Source organism: Esox lucius, chromosome 13, assembly GCF_011004845.1.
Source record: "Esox lucius isolate fEsoLuc1 chromosome 13, fEsoLuc1.pri, whole genome shotgun sequence".
In the NCBI taxonomy this organism is placed as follows: Eukaryota; Metazoa; Chordata; class Actinopteri; order Esociformes; family Esocidae; genus Esox; species Esox lucius.
In genome coordinates, this window is record NC_047581.1 from 37,225,105 (window position 1) to 37,250,536 (window position 25,432).

Consider the following 25,432-nt stretch of genomic DNA (forward strand, 5'->3'; position numbering starts at 1 on the left):
ACAGTAGACAGCTGTTCTAATTTTTAATGGATAAGGGGACAATGACCGAAACGGAATTCAAAATAGAGGTCACAGAGAGTTGAGGGGAGAACGATTATTCCCCATTGCTAACATCACCACAACCAGACGCTCTCAGAATATGGGTAAACAGGTGAGGAGACAGCAGCTTGAGTAGCAGTGTTTTCTTAAACAATCCATGTCTCAGTCAGGACCAGAACATCAAGGGGCCGGAAGGGGCATATGTCAGGTACGAAGGATTCAGGTGCTCTTTTGGGATGCTAGGATGCGAGTAAAACGCAGGTACTTTTGGTGTAGCAGGAAAAGTAACTGCAGTAGGGAGCAGAGCAAAGCCGGCAGGCCTGGACCAGGACAGCACTACACGGTGCCTGTGATGTTCCGGTTGGTGGGGTTCTCATGTGCCAGCAGCATGGCTTTGGCAGAACGTTTCATAATAAGTGGTGGTTGATACTGATTGTTGCCACTGCATTTTCAAAGTGTATTCTATTGTAACCTGAAATCCCAGAATGTTACATTGTATCCAACTAAAGCACTATAAAGAAAGCTTGGTTGAATTAGTGATCAGATTTTACTTTTTTACATGAAGTGACTCTTGCAGCTCATACATTTGATTGGAATGTTTGTGAATTTAACATGTTTATTTTCAGTATGTCACTTGGTTATGTAAACTCGCCCACTGGTTGTAATACGTTACGCCCAGGCCCAGCGTGCTAAAGTTACCCAGTGTTACAATAAGCTACAGCAAGATGCTTAAGTGTGACAATGAAAAACTATGAACAACAGCAGAACTATGTTTGTTTTGACAGTACATACAGCAGCTTATTATGTAACAACATTTTTATCATGTCCAATAAAAGAAGGGCACTGATAGTATGTTGGTAATTGTCTGAATTTGTCTGCATAGCTGTGGAACATCTGTATAAATGATCAGTCACCTCACACAGTCAACAGTTTTAGCCCTATTGCAACTGTGAATGACAATCATACTGTCAATGTATTTAAAGGAAACAAAACAAATGCCTATACAACACTCCTTTACTAGAAACCCAACCCCTGCTCCTGTGTGAAAAGGTAACATCTGATCCCATTGCTCCAGGATGACCTACCGGAAACAATTCTCCCCTTGTGAAAACAGTTCAGTCACATAGTAGCAGGAAACGGAATGGTGGAACAATCTTGCAATAGGCCTATGAAAGTTAATTATAAGATAGCTCAAACCACACAAAGGAAAAGAGAGGTGGCATGATTCATGTTGAAATAACATCTCCTGACTCAATCGCAAATCTGATACATACAGGATATTTATTTTCACAATTATTTCCTTCTTTAAATACAATTTTGGATTCTGATGTTTTTTCACACAGAACAGATTCATGGCCACCAAGTGTGATCCTACCTAGAATTCAAATAATGGTATATTTGGCCGGTCAGATACCAGATCTTGGGGTCACTGAAATTCATGTATATCAAAATAAAACTGCATTATGATTTATTTTTCCTGATACTTCATCCCTGCGAGAAATTTTAATTTAGCAGTTTTCTGTTAGATGTTTTGGCAGAATTCTGCCATTATTAAAAAGCTTGGAAAATACCATGCATTGAAAATATTTTGTTACATATTCTTTTTTGAAATTTGAACTAGCTGCCGTTTCTTAACCTTTCCTATTTGCATAATGTTGCATCACAATACATCAAATTCCAAATGAAGATGAATCATGTTCACGTCTCACATTAAGTGAGGTTGTGCCTTTTTGTCCAAGTGGTAGGGAGGGTACTAACTTGAGTTTGGGGTGGGGGGTTAGAAGGATCTGGTGTCAGATAGGGAACTGATGGGTGGAAGGTCAGAGGAAGCATTTTTCAGCATTTTATTAAAAGCAACCAAGAGACTAAAGAAACAGCGGTCAACTATATTCTTTGCATTCATTGCAACTTTATTTTTTTTTGCAAATACACTAGAAATGTTTACAAAAGCATTGTATAAACATTTGTGCAGTGTAAATAAAAAAACTAATGAGTATTACTTTTGAAAGTTGTTTTGCACCCAACATGACAGATTGTCATTTTCAGCAGCAAACAAATGTGTTTCTGAGACGAAACATGAAATTTCTGTTAGTTGGCTACTATGGGACTTAAGCAATGAAATGTAAAAGGAAAAAAAAAGAAAAGAAAAAAAAAAAAGTCAGTACACTGCCTAAACACATTTGTAACTTGAAAGCCAAGTAATTAAATAAAGGATGACACTAGCGTTCTTCCTTGAAGGAGGGCTTCATTCATCTATGTGTTATATTGCATGAACACATTCCTTATGCCTGTGCTGGCTCTGAAGTAATCTTCCTGCACATGTATACAGATAGTCAGCCTTCCAATTAATCACTGCCATTTGACAAACCCGAGCATTGGCTTTTTCAAAAGCATTTTGACATAAACATCTCATCCCTTACATTAACCATTGACAACCATCAAGGAATTCCCAGAACACCTGGGGCTCTGATACTTCATGACATAAGATTTGGGTTTATGAGATGAAAAGAATGAAATGATAAACTAAAAATGTGCTTAATGACCCTAGTTGAATATTACAAAATTATTACTGAACTGCACTTAAGATAGAAAAGAAACAGGGCCAAAATACAAATTCATAAAACAAAAAAAACGTTGAACATGGATACATAAATATTGTGTCCGATTACAAAACATTTATAAAAATTTATTTTTACATAGTATTATGTATTGACATAGCAACACATGGTTGGTTTTCTTACATACATACATACACACACACACACACTCACACACACACACACACACACACACACACACAGACACACATTAACCCTTTAAAGTTCTCGCTTTCGTGCATAAAAAAAAATATATATTGAGATCACCCAATTCTCTCGATTTCAATATTTACCGATTTGCCAAAAAAAAAAAAAAAAAACAACTAAAGAATGTTTTGCCTTGTTGGGAGAAATACACAACTCAAATAAGGTTTTAAAATACACTGAATGTGGATCACGGCACTTCTGCAGACAGCACATCCAACAGCACCCTCCTACCTATGCATAATGCACAGTTTCCTGGGGGCCCAGGTCAAACGCAGTGCACAGTTTCCTGGGGGCCCAGGTCAAACGCAGTGCACAATTTCCTGGTGGCCCAGGTCAAACGCAGTGCACAGTCCCCTGGGGGCCCAGGTCAAACGCAGTGCACAGTCCCCTGGGGGCCCAGGTCAAACGCAGTGCACAGTCCAAGGTGTATATGATGCCGACACAGCCATATTGGAGAAGGACAGTGGTGACTCAACCGTTATCTTTGAGCACGGTAAACACCAGCTGGAACAGATCTATGTAGGTTATCTTTGGTCAAGCACAGGGGAGTGAATGGACTTAAATAATTGGGTACAAAGGTGAGAGGGACTAATCAGTCAGACAGTGTGAGTGTTGGCTCAGTACACAGTGTTATGCACACAGGACACACATGGCTCTCCGGTTTAGGGTAATAGATTCAAGTCAATAAGGATGGTATGAGACTGATGATTATACAAGTACAGCAATGCTTGCACAAAGCCATGATTGCCTGTATTTAGGTTGAGCCGAAAAAAGGCCTACTGAGAACTGGTTCTTGATAAAAACTAGAACCATGATCCAAGTAGACCTATCCCCCCCCCAAAAAAATACATGTCTGACAGACGTCCTTAATGGAACAACCAAACTAAGGTATGAAAGCTCTCCATTTGTTAACTAGGGAATCCATCTTGAACTCCACTCCCATTTTACCAACCCCATCTGTGATGACCCACAGAAACACATTTCTAAATCATCTCAATATGGACCATTCTTCAGACACTTTAGGGCCACTATGACAACTGAGATCAAGTCATCATTAGATAAGCGTTTTTGAAACATTTGATACAGTGTTGCTATCTATAGTTATCTGCTAATTCCAGTAAATGGCAGCAAGCTTTGGGCATTGTATCCTGCTCAAATATTCTACAATATTTATAGGAGTTGCTTCACAGAGACCAGACGTAGCAATTTAGAAGAGATTATACCAGTTTCTGTTGTACCAACCCCTAAAGAGAATATGAGCATGGATGTTAAATCCATAGAAAAATACAAGTCCATAGGTTATGGCAATTATTAGCAGCAATAATAGATAAAAAGACAAACTAAAATCAATGTACTGAAAAGTAACAAAGGCCAAGTGTACAATAATACCTTAGAAACCACAGAAAAGCAACCCTGTGGCGAACCACTGAAATGCACAGAAGGACCATTGCATTTTAAATAACCTTACCGAAAAAAGAAAAACAGGGCACATTTTTTTTTCTTTTTTGGAAAGTGCAGGAATAACATCTTCATGTCTACAGTATTATGGCCTTAGTTCAGTTTTTTCCAGAAGCAACTGCTGAAAGGTTTGACAATACAGACCAGTGACAGGAACATAAACATTACACATTAAAACATAAGACAGTGATTCCATATTTCTCTGAAAACCTACAGCTCCTTGGCTAGTCAGTTGACTGTTTGACATGGCAAGCACAGCAGAATAAGTGCGCATTGTTCAACTGTTTATCCTATAATGCACCTTTTTGTTTTAAACAGAGAACCTGTTGGTGTTCCTAACAGGGTACAGGCATATGTGGAAAAACCTGGTCACCTTATGAGGACTGTACTAGCAATCCAAATTGTGCTTTCACTAAGTACAAGTGCAGACACGTAAAGTGGGTCAACACTGTTGTCCAAAAATAAGTGTTTCGGCACATCTTTTACTACTTGCTGGATTGGGTCAGAGGTAGCCTGACATTTCTTCATTACATATATACAACTACTTAGATATACAGCTTCTTTTTTTTTTTTTTACCATTTTAACATGAGGAAACACCAAAAACAAATTGTAAGGCAGAAAGTAGGTTCAAGTCTCCCTTGTAAGTTGTGTGGGTGTGTTTTTTTTCTCTCTTCCATTTTGAATATTAGATAAAAGCTTATGGCATATCTACTTGATCTATTGATCACAATCCCTGACTCACCACCATGGGGGAAAACCACTTCCACCTTCCATCTTCTATAGACTGAAATGTATTCAATGTTTACAGAAATGTTAAAGTAATGTTAGGAGAAATGTATTATTTCAGTCATACTATACCAAGGCTGCCAGGTGCCAGACATGGAGGACAAAAACATCCTCTTATTCAGATCTGGTAAAGCAAGGGAGTGCAATAACCTCCAAGGTAGAAATTAAAACAAGAATTACTTAGTCTCTCCAAGGCCTGACATTAACAGCCTTGTACTACACCTTGCCTGGAACAAGCGAAGACACCCACCCTCCAATCAAACAAAGACACAGCCGTGGACACGCGCGTGCACGCACATACACGTGCGCACACACAGTTTGATAACAGGTTTTATCTAGAAAACCCAAAATATACTATAGTTTGGCTCAGTATCTCTTTAACTATCTTTTTGTATTCTCTCCATAAAACAACAATGGTAAGTACACTATTTTTGAGCGAAACCACATAATCCAGAATCAGTGAAAACTCAGCTGCAGGGATGGAACGAGAAATACCAGTAATACAATTTAACTTCAGGAGCAACAGTTCAAATCTGTTCGCTTGTTCTGCGAGTGACCTCACAAACACTGATACAAAGAAATGTAATGGGACCCTCTGGTCTTCATTGTTCAGGTGAAAACGCATCAGTCAAAGCTCTCTGAGCTCGGTAAAAGGCTGATAGTGGCTGCTCAGTAGTTGTTGATCAGTGAACATCGTGCCAATTATGCTTCATATTCCCTAAAAGAAAAGCAGAAAATACTCCTGGCTGAAAAAATCAGTAATCCCTCATGAACCCAGAGCTGAGCAGGACAGAACTGAGACGACAGTAGTAGTAGTAATAGTAGTAATTGTAGTAGTAGTAGTAGTAGTAGTGGTGGTAGGCAGTAGCTGTAGACCGGTGTTGCGGTTTTGCACCACTGCCTGAGGAAAGGCCATGCTCAGCAGGAGAGGACAGATAAGTGGATCATTCAGAAGAAGAGGAGCAACATCTTGATTGACTGACAGTTATTGGGGCCGTTCCCCAGAAGTGAAAACCCCCGGGCACACAGCACAACCCTGCCTCAGTTCTAACACCACACCCAGGCTGCTCCGCCTCCCCCTCCACCCCACGCGGCCTCCATCAACACTTCTGGGCCTCCACGGGAGACATGGCGATGTAGGAACCGTTCCTCATTGGCTGGTTTGTGTGGCTGCTTTCTGACGGCTCGACCTCGGGTTTGTCGCTGACTTGAGTATAGGCGGTTTCATCCTTCGCCGTCTGGGGGGGGGGGGAGACGTGTTGTAAATGTCAACGCAGGATTTGATCAAGAAAACAGGAAACCAGTAATAAAGAGATGTACACATTTTACAAATAAATAAATTGGAAATATTTTACTATATAATTTCATTTTCTCTCCATGCAATGTAAAACATCTCTAGTTAAACATGTGGATGAATCAACATAGAAATGCACAAAACCACCAAAAACGACACCTTAATGTGGAAGTTCAGAAATGTTTTACGTGTCCTTATTCTAATTCGGTGCCCATTGGTGTTTACGCAAACCATGTTTCTGGGACCTTGACATTTGATTCACATTGTATTATAAGTTTCTTCAGTGGATGACTACAATTTGAAAGTGTCAAATAAGGGCAGTAAGGCTGCATGGAAAACAGCTGAACTTCCTTCAAAATAAATATCACTATAAAGCAGGAAAGCAAAATATGTAGATATTTATCCTACAGAATCCCAAATGATAATATTAAGCAAGAATTAACATAACGAAAACAGCAAACAAGGCAAAATGAAGACTTACAGTAAAAGAATGAAAAGCTTCAGTAAAATCAATACGTTTTACTTCATTCTAAAAACAGAAAGGAAAAAAAGGAGGGTTACAGAAAATGTAAATCATAGCACTTAACTACAGTTCTTCAAAACTGCTTTATATTAATACTTTAAAAAAGCATTTTTTTCCCCTCAAAATTAACATGTCTGCAGTTATACATGTGGGGAAGATACTTTTAATCTGTGTCACAACAGACGGTTAGGGAATGGGGTCATGCACAAGGGGTCAGTGAGAGTAACCTAGAAAAACATAGATAAGTATTAAGAGTACACAGGGCGTCCTACAGGGTTGCTAGAGTTCAGTGCACTCTGACCTGTGCGGCAATTTAGACTATACACTGCAGAGTCATCACTGTGACCGTCTGCCATCGGGTTACTGCCAAACTCGGAAATATGCACTGAAGTGATTCCAGTTGTTAGAAAGGCCAGCAGCAATGACATTTCAGAGATTAGCAGAAGTGGCACATGCTGACTGCGTGTCATCTCCCTGCACTTTGTTAACATGCAAGGAGTTCCCAGTTTCCCCTCAGCCATTATACAATCTAGAAGTATAAACACAATTAAAGCTAACTTTAAACTGGGCGTCCACGATAAGGCTAATCCCTCATAACCTCCCTGACAACAGCTGCCATATTGGGAATGAAAGCGCACCGCTTAAACTACATATCTTTGGGCACATGGAAGCTAATTGACCAAAAAATATCTACATTGTTTGGGAGGTCTCCTGGGTGTCAACGCAGGGATGGAGAGGGTGCCTTACCTTCTTCTGGCGGGACCGGCACACTAGGATGACCAGGACTACCAGTAGGATGGCGCCCATGCCCACGATGAGCAGAGGGAAGTTGGACACAAGGGTGACGATGAGCAACAGGGTCCTCATCTGGGCAGCGGAATCATCGTCGATCGTGGCGGTCTGGTGGGGTCAAGAATTTACCAGGTCACTAACTGATGCAGTAACCGCTATTTACCATGTTAGCAGCAGTTATGGTCTTCATTACAGATTGAAATATTCTCCCAAGCTTGAAGATGCAGTCTAATTTTTGGACACTGGTTGTAAAAGTGGCACTATAGAGACAGAAAAAAAAGGCTCCAGACAAAATCTGTGTTTGTGGCAAAAATCCCAGACTGCATACTTAACACCTACATTTTCTTAATGTCTGATACAACTAGGTCATGCATTAATTTAAGAGGGGGAGATGTCTTACCTCATTGACAAACATGATTGGGAAAATGGTCTCGTTCAGATGTTTGGTTTTGCTGTGAAAATGAAGACGTAGTGAGGACTCAAGGTTCAACAACGGGCCTACTCAACAACGGGCCTACGCAGCAGCGGGCCTACTCAGCAGCGGGCCTACTCAGCAGCGGGCCTACTCAGCAGCGGGCCTACTCAGCCTTCATACAGCAGAGTGTTGAAAACATTTACAACAGCTATACTTACGGAAAGCCTGAAACCCGGTTAAGAATGATATTCAGCTGGGCTCTCTTGCAGGCACGAATGGGGATTCCAGTGGTCTAAAAGCAGACACATAAAACACCCGTCAAAATCATACAGGTGAAACTAATCCTTTCTGACTGCAGCACAATTTCCATTGGTTCTGCATTAACACATTCAAGATGTCCCACTGCCAATGCATTTTGTATTTCTAAATGTAAACAGAACATAGGGCCCATGGCATTTCCCCACATAGTGGCCTTAACGATGTAGATGCCAATGTGTTCATACCGGGTTAAGGTCAAGGTAAGTCTCATGCTCCTCCTTGTTGGGGCTCAGTCCTTCCACAGCATTAATGTACTTCTCATCTGCCTGATAGAAATGGGGGAATGACACCACGATAGGTGCACCTACAGACATTGGGAGAGAAACAAGGGCAAAACAATGTTCAATAGAAAAAACAACACAAGCAATATGATAAAAATGCACTACAGACAGCCAGAGAGAATAAGTAAAGAGAAAATGAGGTCTGTAAAAAGTAAATACCAAAGAAGAATATTAAAATACAAATATGGGAAATTTCTAACACGAGCCATGTGGCCTTATATCCCAAACAGAGGGAGCTCTTCTTTGCCACTGCGGTCTGTCCTGGACATGTTCTAATCAGCAGACGATTAAATTGTTTTGATTCTGATAAAACCCAAGACAAAACCTCAGAGGAAGTACAGTTTGTCCAGAGGGTTGAAATCTCTCCATTGAACCAGACAGCAAAAGCGGATCTTAACTATGAGATCTAAAAGTAACTACCCTACTGTCTTTACATGCAAGGGTCACAAAAGCACATTTATATGGCATGTCCTCAAACATTTATTGTTTTATGAAGGAATCTGTTTGGACAAATGCCTTATCCCAGCCTTTATGTTCACAATCATTGGAGCCAATAGTTTATTGCACTCATTTAGGAGTTAATAATTTACCATCGACACAATCTGAACGCTTATACACAGGAACCCTTGCCATTCGTTTAATCTATATTCACAGGCAGAACTGAACTGAATCTTGACAGGCAAAGAAAAACGGGCGACAGCTTAGTCAATCAAAGTTGAAGGGGTGCCTGCTATGTCACGCCAGCCAGGATTGCAACATGGTGACGAACCGGCTCTTACCTTCTCGACAAACACTGACTTTTAGCACGCCGGTGCCAAGGCAGTCTCCAGCTGGCACACAGAAGCCGGCGTTAGTGGGGTTCTCCTGAGGACTCTGGAGAACATCGTGTGGAGGGGCGAAGCGGTAGGCTGGGATCCCCTTCACTTCCACATCCTCCACATAACCAAGGTGGATAGACCTGCACCACAGACACCACACGTCAGCAAATCTAAAGCTCTACCACAAATTATGCTTGGATTTTGGAACGGTACATTTGCATAATTTCTAGGGGACGCTGCAAGCTCAGTGGTCCTCAATGGTGTTAGCTTCAGTTTCATATAATGCGTTTCCTCGTCTTTCCTGGTACTGGTCAGACCAGTCGACACGTCTACCATGATCAGGGCGCCTTCTACACTGTTCATCAGACAGACTGATGAGCCTGTGGTTTCTTAATGACCCCTGGCCGTTATACGAGTCCCCGCGCTGAAACTACAGGTTCGGCGAAGTCACTGGAACGTACCTGCAGAGGTCAGCAGCAAAGATGTACAGCAGCTCTTTCCTGGACAACAAAGGGTGAAACACACTGCCATCGGTCCCATTGATCATGTTGCTTTGGTTAGAGGACCACCAAGACATTTCCCTGTGGATAGGAGAGATGTACGGAGTGTGTTAGAATATGAGGACGCTTTCGTGTACGCAAGTTTATTAAAATAACGAGGCCAAATCCTGATGTCGTTTCAACTGCCGGAAAGCGGTTTCCTAAGATGTTTAAACACACGATTTCACAACCTGCTCCACCATGAGAGGGAGCAACAGTGTTTATCCTTGGACTTTGAATACTTGATTTGGATAGATCCCAGTTTATTCCTGTTCATCGAGTTAACGCAATGCCTCAAGGCAAGGAGCAAAAAGCTAAAAGCTGAAAAGAGAAACGTTACCTTGACAGCCATTATACATGAAGGTGGATATCAAAGGGCCTTACGTTAGCTTATTCCATGTTTCTATTCTGCCATACTCCATGTAGTCCTGTTCGCCAGTCTTGAACACAAACTCTCCTTCGTGAGTTCCATTTTTCTGGACAGAAAATAAATAAAAGAGGGAGAGAATTGTTCAGTTAGGCCGTCATATCATAAATAGCAGTGGAACAGCGGACAGGTACAGAATTAGAAACAGCCACATAGTGAGACGATCTGCCTCTGATGTTGGGAAGACACTTTAGTGTTTGAAATGGCTGGATGTCATCTTTACGACATTTACTAACAGGAAGATTATTGTGCTTTAGAGGCTGAAATGAAACTGCCACTGTATTACTGTAGCCTGTCCATTGGGGTTTGCCCTCTCTCATATAACATGACAGAAAGGTATGCAGATACTCAGCCTAAAGGGTGGGTTAAATGTCCACTAATGTTCATTAGTGCTCAAGCTATGTGTGCCATGCAAGATATATCGTTGATTAGCATTGGTTTAGGCAAAAGGGAAAGTCACTCAAAGAAATGGCTTCTGACAATAGAGGTGACAAAAGTTTTGTTGCATTGGTTGAGGTGCCTCACGTGTTTTTAAGAACTTGTTTGTTCATGTGAGGAGTTCTACTCACTAAGTGGGCTTATAGCTTTAGTTGCTTAAGATCGCAGGAATTGGAACTGTGACCACAGGAATCCAACTAATCACAAAATGTATGTCACATCTCTCAATTGATTATGCATCTGGAATAAAGCATGTTTGCTTTGACAAAACGTTTTTTCTCCCCATTTTTATATGTTTTCACCAAAGTTCTCACATTTGAAAACTATGATGAAAGTTAGCCTAAATGAAATACACCACCATATTATCTTGTTTAATGAGTGACATGGTAAGTTCCTGTCATTTTAAAATAACTGCACACTTGACAGACAATCCACTCCGGAGTCAAATGTTCAGGCACATAAAAACATACTTAAAATTGTGGTATAACCATTAAAGGGGCCATATGTAAGAGTGTAACTTTATTACTAGCATGAATAAAAACTTAAATGACCAGAAGACTTCTGCAGTGCTTCAAGTTAATGTATCAAATACTTTTTTCACAAAATTGTTCAGATTTCCAGAGATTTCCCCCATAAACCCTCTTGCCAATGCATCCATCAGCTTGCATTGATCTGTAGTCTCCTCAGTCACTTTAGACACGGGCAGTACTGTACTCCCAAACCTAAACCACCCTGGACTAGCTAATAATATTGTAGTCTTGTTCTGTAAGTGAAGGAGACACATTGTGCTACTGTTTAAACTGAGTCTCAGACAGGATTTTACACAGTGCCCCTTCAGATGCTCTTTCCACACAAATGCGAAGACAGTTGAGATTTGACAGGTAAAACTCAGCTTGGTTTTCAAGGGAGTTTCCAAACACGAAACTTTAAACTAGCTCGTTGAACCGAAGCATACTGTTCGCAACCATATAGCACAAGGCCAAATAACAGTCTACAAAGCAGAGTTGGGCAGAAAAAAGGAAGCAACTTCATCAGCATATTGTAATTTTCACTTTAGGTCACATGATCCCCCTCCCGCAGGCCTGCTTCCTGACTCCTAGTCCCTAGAAACTGCCCACTGGAAAGTAGGCAGAGTAAACTCAACTGTCCATACATAGGCTGTTGTTTTAATCAGTCAGATTGCTGTCAAAAAGTGCACTGTGAATCAAAGCACAATGAAAACAGAATATAAAACAAAATTTGGGAAAACCCTAATAGACCATGTGAAACTTACCCAGGTCCTACGACTAAAGTATCTTGTGCAACATCCCAGCTACTATTAAATTACAAGTTAAAGACCTTTAGCTAAGATTACATATGGTTTATTACAGTATTTCCAGTGGTGTTTACCTTCCACATTAATCCAAAATAATCATCCACATCTGGCTTCATGGCATGGATTTTGGAGAGCAGCGGGTCTTTGAAGCCCCACAGCACTTCCTGGACAGTGCGATTCATGAAGATTTCCACGCCGATGGAGTTCATCCACATGGAGACGAAGGAACGCAGAAGAAAAGAGTAGGAGTTCAGCTCACTCATCACCGCCTGTCCAGGAACAGTGAGAGTCGAGGAAACAAAAGGGGTTAGAGCTCAAATTCCCTGCATCCACCCATTTTCCACTAGTAAAACAATGGTACAACACAACACAATCACAAACAAACATCTATAGCTTTAAATGGCTCTCTTGTCCTGTTCTCATGGGTAGAAATCAGATCCATGCCAGGTCTGCTAGGAAGCAAAACAAACATGGGACATCCAAAAAATATCCAGGAATCATTAAATAACATCCTGACAGTCCAGGGATACCCTAACTCATTTTTAGTTCCAGGAAGGTTGGTCAAAACAAATCACCCAGATGTCAAAATACGGCAGCAGGCATAATGTTTAGAAAAAACTACGAGAAGGATGCCGCAAAGGAATGTAAATGCTGTATTAAAGTGGTTACACTGGGACCCTTAAAGGGTCAAAGAGAAGTAAGAGTTGACTAAAAAAGGGTAGACTGGTGGAGTACTGAACACCCTTCGGCTTGTAAGTACTCTAGGAGCTCAGTTTCACAACCGTTTACACTATACTGCAGACACAGCACACAAGTCACAGCCAAGATTCAGGGCATTAGCCAAGTACACCAACAGGATATTTAAAGGAGGGCAGACTTGTACAAAAACACCCACCCACCCACCCACTCACTCACTCACCACAGCTGGAATGTTGACAGTAGTCAGAATGTCGACCTCTGGATCTCCACTGGACTTCTCTGGGACGAAGACGAAGCTTTTGGGGTTCAGGGCATAAACCTTGGTTCCATTTTCTAGAAAGGTCACATTTTCCCTGGGTCTGTATTCCCTATTATGGAAAGATGTGGGTAGAAAATAGTCAGTCCACACGTGTCTTTAATCCTCATGTGAACGAGTTCAAACAAGTCCGACATCAACAGGTTGAGCAGCATGGAACAACGTTCAGTCAATACGACTTGGCCAAGACCCGCATCCCAAGCTTCCAGTGACCAACATATCATACAAACATGTTCGGGGCTGAAAGTTGAAATCAGCACAAATTCACAGAGGATTATGTTAGGAACTGGATATCAAGTTAGAACATGGCAAGGTGTCAATATTTACCTGTAAGTGTAAGGCCCAATCTGGGCAACCACTGCCTTGCCCCCTGCTAAGAACACGTGAGGGTTGGTGACGTTAAAGAAGTAATACTCCATGTAGACAGCAGTAGGTGGGTTCTTCCATGATTCAAACACTTTACTCGCCTCGGTCAAAGTAAATTCCTACAAAAATAGAGGAACACAAAAAAAACCCCATCTCAAACAGTTCACGTATTAAATTTAGGATTAGCAACATCCATTAACAATGCTGTGCAGACTATGCTAAGAGAAAACAAAATTCTTGACCTGAGACCCTCAGCCAACACACTAAAAGACCAGGGTAGGGCACAAAGACACACCGAAGACATCAAATCAAATCTATTTATAAAGCCCTTTTTACATCAGCAGATGTCACAGTGCTTTTACAAAACACCCAGCCTGAAACCCCAAGGTGCAAACAACAGTAGTGTTGAATTTCAGTGGCTAGGAAAAACTCCCTAAGTAGGACGACATCAGATTCACCAAAACTAGTGACATTACATCAGGGGCTTACATGTATTATTTTACATATGACGACCAGCAGACAGGGCGTGACTATACATTTTAATGTATATTTTTCATAAGATACACCCAGTATTCTAAGAAAACAAACATTACGCAATATACTTGTCTAATGTTTTAAAACACTGAATTCTGAGATATCACAAAGGACTTATCAGGAGCAAGAGACTAAGATGTGAACACAGAAGTGAACATGCACATAAATCGCTGCTAGCAAGATATGTTTTAGAAGATTAAAGTTAAAGCATTATTTCCAGTTTGACTGCAAGATATGAACTGACACGAGTATACAAATAATTTTAAAAACAAAACAGTTAATAGCCCTACATTTCAAACAGTTAACTCCCAAAGTATTTGGACAGTGTTCTTTTGCTCTCAACCTGAGCGTTTGATTCTGAATAATACAATGACTACAGGATTAAAGTGCAGACTGTCAGAATTAATATGAAGGTTTTTGAACTCATATCACATTAACCATTTAGAAATTACAGTACAGTCCCAGTATAATTTCAAATCCAGCGCTGGAATACAGAACAAAATAACAACAGAAACAATGTGTTACTAGACAAACTAGTGTATTTTCCTGTTTATAGTTCAAGGATTACACGGTTTTGTTCAGGTTTTATTGAAATGTAAAAAATATAAGTGTTCAGACTTTCGAAATGTATTTAAAATGTTACTTGAACGTGGTTTTGGCATCTCCATTTTACACCTTCCACTTTCCCCGCGGCATTAGGAGTCAAGAGAGACATGGTCAACTGTTGCTATAGCAAGTTTAAATTGGACCCCAACACCATATATTATTGTTGACATAACATCAAAGTAATAATTCATTTTATAACTTCTATTTAGGCGCAATCCTTTTTACGGACACATTTGGTCAATGTTAAATTAATGAGCACAAAACACAAAAAAGTTGCGCCTGCTACCTCTGAAGGTGGCAGCAATAAATGTTGCTGCGTGAGCATTCTTAAATTTCTTTCATAAATTAGGGTTAACGGTCTTGTTTAAGAAAATATTCATGGGATTAGATCTAGCAACCTTTTGGTTACTGGTCACATGCCACCTGACGCCCTTACCGTTGTTGTTTAGGCAATCAACAAACGGCTTGTTATAAATAGCATGACAGTGTGTCAGGTGAACATCGTATCAAAGCTTGTCCTATTGCAACATGACTAAGTAATAAAACATGATCTTAAAGATTTAGGCTTTCAATTAGGCAATTCAGAAAAACATGAATAACAAGGTGGCGTCAGAAGAGCTGTGTACGCTTCTCAGTGGAACAGAAAGCACTAAAATAAGTATATACTGTAGTATGGGAGCCTTCTGTTTTTCAAAACACCATTGTTAGGGAATAGACAGGGATATTAATCTCTATCAGAAACTACTGAATTCTGAAAAAATCAATCAATTTTAGTGCACATTGAAGAGTAATGAATGCAACAAGGCATGTATTCTACAGCAAATGTTTGGTTACCCAGTGTATGGTGCCATATCATACAGCAAAGTGTACCACCATATAGAAGATAGTGATTTTAAATCTTGACAGTATACAGTCGTGATCTCTGCACATGTTTTGAATAGAATTTAAATCTGGATTTATTGCTGGTCATGTCAGAACAGCCCAGTGTTTTTTCTTGAAGTCCCGGGTGCTTTTGGAAGTCTGTCCGGGCGCTCTGTCCTGCTGGAAGACTAAAGACCTCTGACAAAGACCCAGCTACATGAAACTGGGTTCGACATTGCCTTCCAAAACGCCTTAATATTCTCCTGGTTTTATGATGCCATGAACACATTCCTTTGAAGGCTTAATTTAATTTTCTGTAAACATGAGATAGTCTGCTTCACCAAAAAGCTCTTATTTGGTCTCATTTGTCCATGGGAGATTGTCCTGCAAGGGTTTTGGCATGTAAAGGTTTGTTTTGGCAAATTGAGGTAGTCTGAAGGTCAGCTTGAATCTGTGTGGCAGTTGATCAAGGTACCTTCCCCACCATTCATGGCCACAGAGATTGGCTTCAGTGACATGGGCTTTAAACCTCTTGATTATGTATGGTGAAGGTCTCTGAAGAACTTGTAGCTTTGAGATGCTACATGGTTGGCTACAATGTTGTGTCTGACCTCCGCAGCGAGTTCTCTTGTTCTCTCTCTTTACTCCATGCTCATTGTGGTACACACAGTGACGTAAAACAAGATAATGTCATTTTCTTCTTCTATAATTTCAAACTACTTCTAGGGGTCAATAATATTGCCCAGACATTTTAGGATGTATTTGTGTAATAAGAGTTAGTAAATTATTCAAATGTCTTTGTTTTACTTAAATGCAAACAAAACTACAGTAGACGCTGAAAGATTTGAATTTAAAGTTTTCAAGGAGACATGTTTTATTATTATTTGAATGAAGTTAGTGAACATGGGTTTAATGAAGTGTACTTGAACTAATTTCTTAAGCTTGCGTGAATGACATCAAAGCAGTATTTAACAGTCAACCTTTCATATTTCTAGTGTCCGACAGCATTTTTCTCTCTCAGACAAAACAGTCGCCCAATCAGTGTGAGGGATGGGGGGCCACCTCTTGTCACAACTGATAAGACTCAAGAGAGCATTGTGGAGTGCAGAACCTGAGCTCTGACGTCACAGACCTTAATCATTCACCCAGCTCATGAAGTTTAGGGACACTCAATGATTTAAGACAGGATGTTGGTTATAAGGTGTGGCTCAACAAGGATGCACATTTGTTGTTTCCTGAAAAGATTTTAATTCGACCATGGTTTCAGATGGTTGAATGAAAACAAACGCTTAAATACTCCATATGGAGGATTACGAGAGGATAGGCAATTCACTGTGGTTCATGCACACCCATTCTGAGAGAAACACATTAGTACACAACTGGGCTAAAGGTTAACAACTCACTAGCTAGAGCATGGAGCCTGCTCCTCTGGTGGCAAAGCCGTTCATAAACAAGATCATAGCTGGAGTGTGTACAAGCATACCGAGGCTGAGAAAAGTGGTTGGGAGTACAAGTCATGTGAGTCCACGCCTAAGATGTAACTGCTGAATAGCAACGGGTGAATGGTGCGGAGTCAAATATCGCTTCGCATTGAAGAAAAACAATATCCCAGACATTTTTCTGAATCTGTTACAAATCCTAAAAATAGCAATTTCTCTTTGTGACGTAAAAACATGCGACTTGAACGGTAAAGCCGAACTTAGGGATTCCAATAATGTGTGCTGCATTGTAACCAAAAAAAACCATAGACAAAGCCTTAGTTTGAGGCATTTATGAGTTATATTCTTCAACAGTCAATAGTGATTGACTCCAAAAAAAACAAACATATATAGCAACTAAGAATTCTCGCTTTAAAGCCAAACACCGGCTGCATACACAAAATGTGAGGGTAAGGAAACCACTACCAGCGTGATCGTCATCTTCAGCTATAAGACATCATGTTTCCACGTTTTGCAATAGGTGATGTCAGTTTTGTTTTGATAGACTTCGCTCAACCAGGATCTAGAAAGTTTTGATGCAACATTGTATCTTGCGTTAAATCCTTGAAGGCCTCAATTAGAAAACAATCCGTTTTACCATCCTTGAAAAAGGAAGGTTTTGCAAACACCACAGACGTCACATGTCTATAATGTATCTCGTAGAAATGCTTAAAACCTTGATCTCAAAAGCCAAGCAAACGGACCGAAGGCTGAAGTGTATCACTCGTCTACAAATCACACTCACTAGTGGAGTAGGAGCTGTAAGCATAAACCATAAGGTTCACTCAACAGTAAATGTTGTGTTTTTACGGTATCCTAGATCAGGCCAACAACAACAGAGACAGATAATTGTTCTCCGTGCTAGACAAAAATCCATGCCTCCAGGCCTGTGTCCGTAGGATCCCTTACTTGAACTTAACACTCCTTCGGTCCACACCCCGACCGTAAGGTAGGCTACCGGAAAGTTGTTCAGATGGCACAAAGACAACATCTGTTTTGGATTGTAATTGGTAGACTTGCGGACATTCATTCTCAATTCCTGGTTCATAATTTCAGTCTCCGGTAAGCATTTTATTAAGGATATACATCCGAGTGAATTAACATAATTAATTCAATATTTTGTTCAACTGTTCCTAGTTCTAGGACGACAGCATATACGAAATAAATTGTGTCAATTCGCTCATCGTTGTCAGATATATCTGTTGATGTGGGAAAGCCACGTTCAGACGTAAAACTGTAAGACCGTTTTGTGGGGATTACCAGTATTGTTAAATTCAACCTGGTAAGCGATGATGGGAAAATTAAATGCTATGTATTTCAAAAGGGAGCGGGACTCCGCGGTTTCACCGTATCGTTCCCTTCCCCCTACCGATGAGCACGCACACACCTCCCCCTACCCTCATCTGACTAGATTCCCACCCTACTACAACCCTAGACTAAAAAAATCCAGTAAGTCACAAGCAAAGCTCTTAACTTTAAATCCCATTCCCAAATCAACGAAACTGCAAGTCACGCATACGATTTATATACCAAAGCTAACCATGCATCAGTCCACTTCTAGTACTGTACAATTCAGAAAAAAAACCGAGCGGGCTTTAATTTAATGCTGTGTTGGAGTAGGTTGCTTACTTTGAGTGTAATCCATCCATGGTAATGTAGATGGTACCACCACAAACTGTGACATGGAAATACCCTGCATTTGTAGATCAGCCGGTAAGATTCCACTAAAAAACTACAGACTGAGTTTAAATGCTGAACGCCCCGAAGACCGTTTTAAGAGGCTTGAATCAATTATTTGATCATGATACAATGTTGCGGTTTTAACACACACACACACACAAAAAAATGGTTGATAGTAAGGAATGCAGGAATTAAATTGTCGACCTTGGAAGACGTACCGCACTGACCCACGTTGGGAGTACGAATGACTAGGGATGCGGATTGAGAGAACTTACTTACATCACATCTACTGTCAATGGATGATATATATGTGACTCATCGTCTGCTGTTCGGTGAAAACACAATTAACAAATTAAAGCCACCAGACTACCAAACTATAAAATACAAGACTGAATTGGGAAAAAGTTGCAACTCACCTTTTTTAGCCGGTTGTGAATCATTGTTTGGAAGACTTGTGCCACGACCAAAGCGATCCCCACTATCAGTAGATGGGCGCAGACAATCCCAGTAGCGTAAATTGCACATGATCTCCTAGTCATGATGCCTGCCGTCCAGTTAACTCAAACTAATTTGGCAAATGTGGAATTAATTAGCTATCAAGTAACACTAACGATAATACTATAGATTGTGTTCTCTTAGGCTTTATTTAGGCTACTACTTCTCACTTTCTTAGCTTCCTACACTAACGTTACAGCTAACCTTACTTAGACAAATAAAAATTGGTCGTTGTTATATTAGCTACCTACTCACAAACTGAATAGATAAATGTTGGTAGTAGCTCCGAATGCAGTCGTAGAACAATGTTCTTCGGTCCATACAGCCGGTGTCTAACGGGAATCGACCGTGTTGTTCGGAGGCAGCGGAACAAATAGCAGCTCACAGCGCAGAGGACGGGCGGAAGACCTCCACTCCCACCTCACCAGATTCAAATGAACTCGGTCATGCGAAAAGCGGCGCTTTGGATGGGCGGTGGGTGTGCTAATGTAGCGTGAGTTTTCTCTGTCTGACTGAGGTCAACGTTTTACAAAGACAGCACAACCTAAATACGATTGCCTAGGATTATATCCACATAGCAAAAGTTTAGTATAATTCAGATGCAATCGGACAAAGATTTGAATGTAAACTTCAGTTCCTGACGTAATTCTCGACCAATTCACTTTCGTAACTATGCGATTACATTGTAGTAAAGTGGGGCTAACAACATTAACTTGATAACAAAAATGATGTTTTAAATGAAACGGGAAAGTATAAATTAACGCCACCCAAACATTGCAGCAAGCAAGATATATAGTAACTTTATACTGAGCGGTACGTGAAACCACAACGGGACATTTTATTCACTTTTGAGAAGGGTCAGTGGGGTGTCACAATGTTAAAAACATACTTTACAAACAGTACATCTGAGTTAATAGGTTTGCTTAAAGAGCACATTGTGTTATAGATACATGTTTGGGAGTCACCGACCGTTACTTCTCAACATGAAATTCCGCTATATCGCCTCATCACGTCTCCTTTAATAACCGCAGCATGAACATGAATAATGTGTTATTCGGAGAACCAACGAAAGTTGACGTGAACCTTTTGTTCACTGAGCAGTAAACCTGATTTGCTAACAGCCTCCCGGACCACCATCTTAAGACCACCCCCAGTGGGTTATGATTGGATATACGACGTTAAGCGTGGTGCAGAATTTGATCGACTGATTTCGGGGCGGGGCTCATTTAAAGGGGGAATGTCAGCGTGATTCGCACTGAAACAGTTGCTTTCGAGAGCTGACTGGTGATCTCTCTCGCATACTCTGTCTATACTCTGGCTGCTTGAAAATATTTTATAGCTTAAGCAAATATCTATCCTCTGGTTCTCCCTTGTAAAATGTTGTTACTTTCCCCCCATTCCACAATGAGCTACAATATATGATTGACTGAATATAGTATGTGAACACACTTAAAATCCATAAATGTGAATACTTTATGTCTATGGTGTATTGTGTCCCTTCTTTATTACAATTAATGCAATAATGAATGAATTCTGTGGATGTTTTTTGTGTATTAACACATGTGGGTGTATATAGGGTGTGCAGTGTTTTCACGGCACCAGAGATGTGGACTGCTAAATACACCCTATAAGGAGACTTTCTAGACCTGAGGCTATTTACAGTACAGTTCTTCACACAAAATAGAAGACCATTGTTTGGATAGGAAAATTAGTCGATTTTGTAGCCTAATTGTGATATCAGTGGCATACATGGAAGATTAGAGTGCAGGAGCAATGTTTGGTGCAAGCACTTAACTAGCATAACTGATAGACAGTCTTTCGTAAATGGACCATAGCAAGGGAACAGTGGATGTTTTTTAAATGAATTTGTTTCCCAGTCATACAAGTTAACCTTCCGAGATGGATCATTGCATGTTTGGACAGGGTATCAGTGTGAGCCGTCTTGTTTCATGCTCAAAATTATTGCTGCCCTAAAGGAGCACCTTTTTTCCCTTCAGCATGTTGGATTCTGTGGCATTTAGATCTTGAGATTGAAGGTTTGGTGTAGACCAATTCAAGGGTACCTTTAGAATGCGCTGTAAGCATGCATCCTTATTTACAGACAACACTTGCTGGTTGACTCAATGATATACTATTCACACAGAGCGTCTGTGGAGTGAATTCATGGTTAGATAATCATTTAGGCATAAGAACATTGCTCAGTCTATACAGTCGGTTGTGTACCTTTCTGGTGGTGGAAGAAACACACCTGGTCAGGCGAAGTTTTGCCTGGCAGAGTAGAAAACTTTAGCAGTGAAAAGGAGCTCAGATGCAATAATTGAAAATAAATTATGTTTCTGACCTGGAACACAAGGCAAATATTTATCAGGAACAATCATAGGTGTTGGCTCTGTAACACTGCTAACGCTGTCCATATCCGCTACAGATCCGCCCTGAAATTACTGTTTACGAAGGAGTCGACCGTTTTACTTCACCATGCAGCGCCAAACTAGTAAATGTTTCACAAACACGCCTAGTATCATGACTGTAGTGTCAGATATAATGGGATGTTTTACTAGGTTCTAAAAATTAATCTGTTTTCCATGGAGTTCTGCCATCTCTTAGTGGTAGTTTGGAACTGTTCAGTGAGGTCACACAACAGCCTTTTACCTCAAACAACTTTTGCTTGCCATTCACTGGAATCAAACAAAGACCCATTGTTTATAAACCATACGTTATGCATAATATCGTTTGATGTCACTTGCTGGGAAAGGAACTTACTGGGGTGCACTCTAAAATTAATATAATTGCGTGTAACTTCATTGTATTAAGTACTATAACAATCCTAGGGGATGGGCCATGCTGGAGGGGGGCGGCATCTGTTCAAACAAGAAAAGTAAAAAAAAAAGCTGTTGCATATCATCAGGGGGGAAGGATAATAGCCAAGCAAAGGCAGTAACATTGTTTCTGGTAACAAAGAAAAAGTGGAAAAAATTGTTTAAGCTTGTAGTACAATGGTTTAATGCAGTATTATATGCATCCAAAATCCCAACACAAAATTATAACTTTTGTATTTTCAGATTTATTACATTAAACAGAATTCAGAATACCGAGGATTTTATTAAGGATGTCAGGCCAGAGGTCTGTAACAACATAAAGCAAAACAGCCAACCAACCTATTCTCTACAAATAATTAACTTCAAATTAATACATTCTAATTTAACCTAATTATGTGCCCATATGACATAAACATTTTAATTACATTTTATGCCAACTTACAAGCTAATATGAATTCACTGCTATCCAACTTGCCTATTAGATAAGACTTTCATGTTAGCACTTAATGTGTTAGTGAATGGTGAATTGAGCCACAAGTAAACCAACATTTTAGAAGTCAGTATATTAAATTACATTTTATTAAATTTGTTTTCAGAAATCTGGAAAGATAAAGGAGTGTGTGTGATTAAATAGCAATGGGCCATGTAGGTCTGTCAGTTATAACAATAATTCATGGAAGGTGCAGAAGAACTTCAGGTAAAGGGAAATGTGACAATCATCTGAAAATATATAGGGTGGCTGAATATTGAAAGTAATAAAATCATGTCAGACATCACCTTTAATGAGGTCTTGTTACCATTAGTATTAAAGTGATAATAAAATCGATCGGAAACACATTTTGCATCAGTTAGTCTGTTTGGTTAGGTCACTATCAACATAGCACACCTAGATTTTGCAATTTTATCTAAGTCGTCTTTGCAGATCAGTTCAAGAGCCATCTAATTGCAAGGGGTTCACTTTTGCACAACCCTTTTTAGGTCAGTCCATCAGTCCACTGATTTTCTATAAGTTTGAGGTCTGAGCTCTGATTGGGCCATTCTAGGACACTGATCTTCCTTTTTGCAAGCATTCTTTTGTTGATTTGGCAGTGTGCTTATGGTTGTTTTTGTGTTGAAATATGAAATTCTTCTTTAACTTAACTTTTAAAAAGTTACTGTTAATGAGAAGCTGTCCCATAGCATGATGCTTCCTTCACCATGCTTGACAGAATGTACTGTTAACTTTTCGTGATGAGATATGTTGGATTGTGCCAAATGTATCTTTTAATAACACATCTCCCTACATGCTTTTGGGGGATTTAGTTTGTCTTCTTGCAAAATGTGTACAAGCCTTAGTTATTTTTTGTGAGAAATGGCTTCCGTCTTGCTACTATACCTATTGCTCAGACTGGTGGAGAACATGTGCAAATGCTATCACATGCATGGAGTGCATTTCCTGCCAGAACCTCATTCAACTCCTTAAAGGTTACCATTGGTCTATTGGTAGTCTTCCTGATAAGCTTTTTCCTTGTTCTGTAATCAACTTTGGGGGGATGTCCTGAAAGTTGCAATAACCAAGTGCTGCAATCTTGCCTCTACTTCTTAACAATGATCTTTACAGTGTCCCATAATGCATGTGTTGCCTTCAAAACTATATAATCCACTCAAAGTTATAATCCACTCCTGATCTTTACATTTCAACAATAATATCCAATAGATAATTTGGTAGCTCTTTGTGGACCATCGCTAACTCTGCAATATCTAACCAAAAAACAACAGAATTTATTTTGGGCTAATCAGAATAATTGATTAACAACCCTGATTCCCAAAAAATTGGGATGCTGCGTAAAATGCTAATAAAAATGCAATGATGTGCAAATCATTTCCCCCTATATTTAATTACAGATAGTACAAAAGACAACATATCAAATGTTTTTGAAAAAAACATGCCCAATTTGGGTTGTACTACCTTAAAGTTGACACACCAATATTTGACTGGTAATTATTCAGGCAAAGATTAAATTAGTGCAATCAATCAAATTTATTCATAAAGCCATTTTTACAACAGCAGTTGTCACAAAGTGCTTTACAGAGACACCCGGCCTTAAACCCCAAGGAGCAAACAACAGTAGTGTTGGATTTCAGTGGCTAGGAAAAACTCCCTAAGAAGGCCAAATTTTAGGAAGAAACCTAGAGAGGACCCAGGCTCAGAGGGGTGACCAGTCCTCTTCTGGCTGTGCCGGGTGAGATATTAAGAGTCCAATTGGAATAATAAATACATTTCTCTGGGCTAAATCCAGAGTCTATTTGATTCTAGACTAGGTCAAAAGTATGACCAGGTGGACAGGGACAGCAACGGGCCCCCCAAACCAGGTACTCCGCAGGTGTGGACCAGGACCTCATCTCCTCCTAAAATTTAAAACTGGAGGAGACTGAAATAAGTTAGAAAGTGCAATCCTCATATCCCCCAGCACAATAATATAGCAGCGTAACACCTTGGAACGGAGACGGGGGGGTCCGGCGACACTGTGGCCCTACCCGGGGGAGGCCCCGGACAGGGCCCAACAGGCAGGAAATCAATCCACCCACATTGCCAGGCATCAACCAAAGGGACACCCACCAACCGCAAACCCCCTGAAAGAGGGCAGAGTATTGCCCAATTGCACAAGTGCGCAACAGAGAGACAACAACAAGCCAGTGACTCTTCCCTCGAAAGGCATTGGCGGGAGGGCATCCCAGTGGCGACGAGAGCCCACCTGGCAAGACAGCAAGGGTGGACAGTATCAAGCCTACTGGTCACCTTCACGCCCCCGGGCCAGGCTACACCTAATTATAAACCGTGCTGTAGAGATGAGTTTTTGTAGACACTTGAAAGTTTGCACTGAGTTTGCATTTCTAACCTTAATTGGCAGATCGTTCCACAGTAGTGGAGCTCTATGAGAAAAGGCCCTGCCGCCAGCTGTTTGTTTAGAAATTCTAGGTACAATTAAAAAGCCTGCATCTTGCGATCGTAGGTTACGTGTAGGTATGTATGGCTGGATCATTTCAGCAAGGTAAGTAGGAGCAAGTCCATGTATTGATTTATAGGTTAAGAGTAAAACATTAAAATCAGCCCTAACCCTAACAGGCAGCCAGTGTAAGGACACTAGGACAGGAGTAATGTGTTCAAATAATTTTTTTCTAGTTAGTTAGCCGTGTGCAGCACTAATTGAAGTTTATTTATTAATTTGTCTGGATAACCAGAGAGAAGAGCATTGCAGTAATCTAGTCTAGAAGTAACGAAAGCATGGATACATTTTTCTGCATCAGTTTTTGATAGAAAGTTTCAAATTTTTGCAATGTTTCGAAGATGAA

At 40.3% G+C, this 25,432-nt stretch overlaps 1 protein-coding gene across 2 annotated transcripts; it reads right to left on the minus strand.

The window, feature by feature from the left end:
• Window positions 1-1,924: 1,924 nt before the first annotated feature.
• On the minus strand, window positions 1,925-19,997 carry scarb2a (scavenger receptor class B, member 2a). Of its 2 annotated transcripts, XM_010877210.5 has the most exons (13): window positions 19,205-19,990; window positions 13,591-13,748; window positions 13,168-13,315; window positions 12,323-12,517; window positions 10,453-10,544; window positions 9,991-10,110; window positions 9,491-9,669; window positions 8,616-8,734; window positions 8,331-8,404; window positions 8,098-8,149; window positions 7,653-7,805; window positions 6,864-6,911; window positions 1,925-6,326 (listed from the first exon to the last, which is right to left on the minus strand). In XM_010877210.5, the coding sequence occupies exons 1-13, from the start codon at window positions 19,325-19,327 to the stop codon at window positions 6,189-6,191; spliced, it is 1,599 nt and encodes a 532-aa protein (XP_010875512.1). In that variant the 5' UTR covers window positions 19,328-19,990; the 3' UTR covers window positions 1,925-6,188. The 2 variants fall into 2 exon arrangements, with proteins under 2 accessions (XP_010875512.1, XP_010875514.1); XM_010877212.4 differs by lacking the exon at window positions 6,864-6,911 and having other exon boundaries at window positions 19,205-19,997.
• Between the last annotated feature and the right edge of the window lie 5,435 nt (window positions 19,998-25,432).

Excerpts from the sequence above, each read along its gene's own strand:
- scarb2a (XM_010877210.5), bottom strand. The coding sequence starts at position 19,327 with ATGACTAGGAGATCATGTGCAATTTACGCTACTGGGATTGTCTGCGCC. Across the intron at positions 13,316-13,590 it reads ATTGGGCCTTACACTTACAG|GGAATACAGACCCAGGGAAA; the intron begins GTAAATATTGAC and ends TTTCCATAATAG. Across the intron at positions 8,735-9,490 it reads AGTCAGTGTTTGTCGAGAAG|GTGCACCTATCGTGGTGTCA; the intron begins GTAAGAGCCGGT and ends CAATGTCTGTAG.